Source organism: Pterocles gutturalis, unplaced genomic scaffold (assembly GCF_000699245.1).
Source record: "Pterocles gutturalis isolate BGI_N339 unplaced genomic scaffold, ASM69924v1 scaffold5856, whole genome shotgun sequence".
Classification (NCBI taxonomy): domain Eukaryota; kingdom Metazoa; phylum Chordata; class Aves; order Pterocliformes; family Pteroclidae; genus Pterocles; species Pterocles gutturalis.
Window position 1 is genome coordinate 1 of NW_010105278.1, and position 5,979 is coordinate 5,979.

Genomic DNA, 5,979 nt, shown 5'->3' on the forward strand with positions numbered 1-5,979 from the left:
CTCTTGAGACTTAATGAAGCAGCAGGAAGAACCGTGTTTGGGAGGAAAGCTCTCATGCGGTGGGGAGCAGCTGATGTTCAGGGGAGCAAAGGAGCGAGCTGGCTGTGCTTCGGGGGCGATGGTGCTGTTTTAATTTCAGTTTCGTATTGAAAAGCGCTGACGCTGCTAGGTGAAATCAGCGGTATGGGGTATTGTTTCAGTTAGATGTCACTGATGTTGCTTTTATAAATCGGTAAGAATTTGTGCTCTAGTGAAGCAGGTTACTTGAAAATGAACTATTGCATCTGACTCGAAACCGAGGTGTGCTGCCTCCTAAACACGGCACTTGTGCTCTTGTTTGCTGGTCGTCACTGAACAGCACAATTTGCTGCTGACCGCATAATGACATTAAGTGGCAGCTGTCAGCTCAAGATAGAAACGGGTTGTTTGCTGAGTAATGAAATTGGTCGAGCAGAGCAGCCCGTCAAGATTACAGAAGGAATTTGTCAGAAGTGGCTCGGTTAACGGAAGTCTGCTCTGCGTGCTTTTCTTACCTGGTCTTTAAAGATTAAAACCATTAAAAACAAAAAATAGGTGAAGTTTTGAGTCAGCCTGTTTGGCAGCTTCCCCACTTGGTGAGGTCCCTTTTGCACAGCTGAAGTACATCATGTCACGGGAAGAGAGTGACTCAGTTTGAAATATAATCTTATTCTTATTTTTCTTATTCAATTTCTTATTCTATTTTTCCTGGTTTTAGTGTGAAATATAATCTTATTTTTCTTATTCTATTTCTTATTCTATTTTTCCTGGTTTTAGTCCTCAGCAGATTTGTCTAGTGGTGTAGTAATGTAGTAGTAGAATTATTTCTAAAATAAAATCATTGTTGCTAGATGAAATGCTGTAGAAATAAAAAAGAGGAAATCAGATTAATGAACTCAAAATTAAGGGAAAATATGAAGTGGGCTGCATAAAGTGAACTCAAGTGTAGGGTGCCTGTGTTGTCTGAAGACATTTTTGCGTTACAGGTGCCAAATAATTTTTTTCATTTGTGGTTCTTTTTTGTATATATGCAAAATATATAGTGAGAATGCAGAATATATAGTGAGACAGTATTTCTGTTCTATTTTTTAAAAAGAGTGTTTCATGGCAGCATAAGCTATAGGAAAGAGATATTTGTGATTTTGGTTTGCTTGTTTTAATATGTGTAATTAGCCAACTTTTACTTGGTCTAGATTTTGAAACACTTGCATTAGTAATCTTATGTACTGTTCAACCCAGAAAGCTCACAAGAGTAGAACAGAATAATATTTTTCTTGGTAGTTACCTGGTAGTAAGTTGTGAAGCAAATGCACTTCCTCCACACAGTTAGCTTTTTTTTTTTTCCTGATATGTGATTGTAACCATAAAAAGAAATGTATTATCTGCAGCGGTTCACAGCTGGAGCTCTTGAGTCCTTAATTTTCCTTGCTTTTAGTCTTTGTAAAGTAAATTATCTTTAACTAAAGAGTATGATATCAGGCCTGGGGTTTAAGATTAGAAATTCCTTAATGTTATGAGGTTGTCAGTTATGAAGGATGCCCTCTCTCATACTGGTGTCCAAGGGGTTTCTGTGGAATGCTCTTTCTACGATACCTGTTTCAATTGCTTTTTCACCACTTCTCATTCTTAGGTGAGACATCTGTATATTTGTGATTTTCACAAGAACTTCATTCAAAGTGTCCGAAACAAAAGAAAGAGGAAGACAAGTGATGATGGAGGTGACTCTCCGGAGCATGAAACAGATGTCCCGGAGGTGAGTAGGTACCAAGTGGGTGTAGGCTGCTTTACCAATTTTGAGCATGTTGAATTTTGACTTGGATGTTTTCATGGATTGGGAAAGATTTAAGTTTTAAATTGCAACTCCACTGAAACTGCTATGGAGTTACTCTAATTTTTCAAGAAGACTTTTTTCTGGTGGGTAATGTCTTAATTTTTTTCTTCATCCCTATATGAGTTTTTTGCCTATGAGAAGTTCTCTATAAAAAGAAGTATGATAAGGTAACTGCACAGTTTGATGGATGTACTGCTAACAGGGAGCCGTTAAAACAGTATTTGATACTGATTTTTTTTTAAAGGTAAAAATAGGTTCTTTTCAGTGGTGACTGAGGCGCTGATATGGTTCTTTGTTACCTAGCATGCGTCATTTTGCAAATACACTAGAGAATCCAATAAGTCAGTCTCTCTATGTTTGGATATATGATATCTAGGGATATTAAGCTTCTCCAGGCTTCACATATATGGTGGTTTTGGCACTATTTAAAACTACGTTGAAATAATTAATAGCATCTTTTTATTTTCAGGAAACAGGCTTGAGTTGTTTGGTTTTTTTCTGTGTTACAGAGCTCTAGAGTAATCTCTTCTCTGCCATTGTGTTCTGTGTTTGCTTTGGTGATGTTTCTGGTACTGTTGACAATGCAAAAAGTTGTGCAGAGGTAATGTTTGTGGAGGAGCTGAGCTCTGGCCAGGTCAGCAGAGCCCTCTGCTGGAAGTGCCACCTGTATTGGCAAAAAGCATTTAATTCCTGAAAAAAAAGCCACCAAGAATAATTTTGACAGCAAAGCTGTGTCTTGACTACAAAGCTGTGTCCACACACCTCCTGTGTGCAGGTGTTGAAAGAGTACCAAGCGTTTGGTTTGGGTTTTTTTAAGGTTACCTGGCCTTTTGTTGTAGCTGTTTGTGTTTCCATTCTACAAGTCTCTCCATCAAAACTTTCCCATACAGGCTTTACGCTAGTTGCCAGGATGATTGGTGAAGCCCAGCTGGCATCTAAAAATGTTAGTGCTGTAGAGCACACAGGTATTTGGTGGTTAAAAACTGAGGGATGGATGTCACCTCACTGAATAGAGAACTCTGCAGTGTGTCGGTTTTACTGTCATTGGCTGCTTCGTTTTCAGCAGAGATTCCTTTTGTCTTTGAAACATGGCATTTTCCGCATGATCTTCATCTTCCTTCCTGTAAGCTCCCCCACCACCACCCTTTCTTTTAAACTGTGCAATTCCCACTGAAGTATTTGAATTTCATTTCTTCTCTGTCTCTGTACTCTGTTTTATTTCACAAACCATTTGTTCAGTGCCTGCTAAATTGATATTTCATGTGTGAGCTTTTTAAACCTTGTGGGAACAAAAGGTTCCACTTTGCTTAGAGGTTGCAGAGGTGTAATTGAGAGCAGAAATTGGCCAGCAATTCTGTTGACAGCATGTGAACCAGAGCAAAATTTTGTATTTCCCTGAGGCTATTTTGGTCCTTTAGCATTAACAAATACAAAATATACTCAGATTTGTCAGTAAGGCAAGCCAGTATGGTTCTGAATGCAGGCAAGGAGCAGTCCTGTTGAGGAAGAAACAGTTATTTTTAGATAACTTTACATTTCTGTCTAATAGAAGCTAAGGGTAGTTCTCATCCCCTCTTCTCTGCATCCCTTCCAGGTTGACTTGTTCCAGCTCCAAGTGAACACTCTGCGACGTTACAAGAGACATTATAAGTTGCAGACTAGGCCTGGACTCAACAAGGCTCAGCTGGCAGAAGTAAGTAATGGCAGAGGTAGTATCATCTCTTCTGTTAAAAACCTTTTTGTCTCTTCTGCTGAAGTGCACATTTCCTGGACACTAATACCTGTAGTGACTCTCTCACTAGTATGTACCATGTGCTTTGCAAAAGGTTTCAGGTGATGGCACCAACAGAAAGCTACATGCTTGCTTTCTCCTGAGACAGTCATGGAAGACATGGAAGCTGGCTCTTGAAAGCATGTTTTATTAACTTGCTTTTCTTTGCTTCCTTTCGCTCCTGGTTCATAGTCCCAATCCATTACCTTTAGGGAACAGAACCAGAACCTAGTTTCCCATGGCCTAGGTGTTAACTGAAGATGTCTGTTGTAGTGCAACTCAGACTTACACACTACTAGTCACCTTAAGTGCCCCTGTTAGTTTTTCTTTCCTCACAGGCACTCGAGCTGTTTGGATTACTTATTATTAAAGGCAAAATGACTGACCGTTACTTCAGATTCTTTTTCCTCCCTTGTCCTGATGTCTTATGATTCTGTATTAAGTCAATAAAAGTCTCTTTCCTTAAGGGCCTCTGCTGCTGATTTCTCACCATATGGGATACTTGTTAAGAACTCTCTGTAACTGTTAGTGCTTGATGTGCATCTGCTCTGCTCTCTTTCCTGACTTGATCTGAAGGCATTCTGTGAGAAAAGTCTTCTCTAAACTTGAAAAAACTGGAGCAGTTACTGAATGTTTTTGTGAGCTGAGGCTTTCACAACTGTCTGCCCAAAACAGTCTGTTTTGCTTTTGCATTAAACAACAAGCAGCAGACCAAAAAAGACAGCAAAACACTGTCTTGCTCTCTTTCAAAGTCAACTAGGGAATGAATACACAAAATACAAAGACTAGGTAGTGTAGTGCAGTGCATGTAGGAGTAAATTGAACGAAGCAGAGTGGGTGTACGTCCTTATTAGCAGTTCTGATTTGTCATGTTCTTACTAACCAGTTCATAGTCTCTCAGCTACCTCCTGCCATGAAGGACAACTTACTTAAGCAATTTACCATGAATGTGCCCAGGAGGAAAAAAAGATAAAACTACTATGCAAGCGGAAAATAAAGGGAGCCTAACTTGAAGTTGTCACAGACTTCCCAGATTTCCTGTGAAGTCTGAGCAGCTTTGACCCTACGCTGGATCCTCGTCCAGCTCCCATGCTTGAATCACTGCTGCCTGAGGCTTTTAGACTCCTGCTGCTACCCCACCGTAAGGAAAACTCAAACTTCCATAAATCTTCTTGGAGTGTCTTACTGCTCAACCTGCATCAAAATCCAGTTCTGGAGCTGTGTTGGGTACCAGAAAAGAGTTTCTTCCATATGAGAAGCAGATCTCATCCAGCTCCAACATGTTTTCTGCATTCATTTTCTGAGGAAAAAGCAGCTAATGGTTCAGGGCTTACACTAGTGTCAGAGAAAGGAGCCCTAACCAAATCCTAACCCAACCGTTGCAAATCCCCTGATGTTCCTTTCAGTGAAAACTCATCCAATCTGTTTTTCCTTTGGATTCTAAAACTTTGCTACAGCTGGTTCACACGGCAAAGTGTTTCAGTATTTCTGACACTCTCCTTTCTTAAAATACTGAGATGCAGGGAAAACTTGCTCTCCAAATAATCTCAGCATGAAATGCCACTTAGGAGAGGCTGTGCTGCTTTGTCAGGAGGACATTCTGGCTTCCAAATTCCGCTTGCAGGTTGGCTGCAAATACTGCTGACAGAGCAAGACTATGCTATGTTCATATGCACATTCCGGCTGTAAAGAGAGGGAGAGGTAAATGAGGACTGACAGTTTGAATTGGTGCATGTTTGCCTAAAAGAATATTACACTTGGTGGCAATAAAATCACTTTTGGAAAGTGAAAAAAAAAACTGTTCTGATTATTTCTACTTTTTAATTTCAGAATTTCTGTCTCTTTATGTGTTGTTCTTCTAGACTGTCAGTCGTCACTTCAGGAATATTCCTGTGAATGAGAAAGAGACGCTTGCATATTTCATCTATATGGTGAAGAACAACAAGAGCAGGTTGGACCAGAAATCAGAAGGTAGCAAGCAACTAGAATGAAGATTAACAAGACTTGGAATAACAGAGACCTTGAAGGAACAGATGGTATTGTGCATTTTAGGTATATAAAAACTATTGAAGTATACTGTAAATTTTTTTTCAAATGCAGTAAGTCTGGATGACAGAAAAAAATATAGACATTCTTATCAGGAGTATTTGAAAACATGTGCCCAGCATGTTTCTGAAGACTTCTTCCCCTCATTTCAAAGTCACGTTGGAATAAAGAAATGAGGATAATGGGGAAACCAAGTAAACCTGTAGGACTGCGGAGTTTGTCAACTCAGTGTTTTAAACTATTTCTGGAAATCTGCATCTCAGTGCAATTCAGATCACAGATGGAATTTTTTCACTGAATTCAGACTGCATCA

The 5,979-nt window shown here is 39.6% G+C and overlaps 1 protein-coding gene across 1 annotated transcript; it reads left to right on the forward strand.

The window, feature by feature from the left end:
• Positions 1–1,648: 1,648 nt before the first annotated feature.
• On the forward strand, positions 1,649–5,611 carry SAP30L (SAP30-like; the record flags this gene model as incomplete). The annotated part of the gene is made up of 3 exons (XM_010087318.1): positions 1,649–1,771; positions 3,444–3,542; positions 5,483–5,611. Coding segments are annotated over 3 exons (351 nt in total), but the record flags the coding sequence as incomplete, so codon positions are not given.
• Positions 5,612–5,979: the final 368 nt, after the last annotated feature.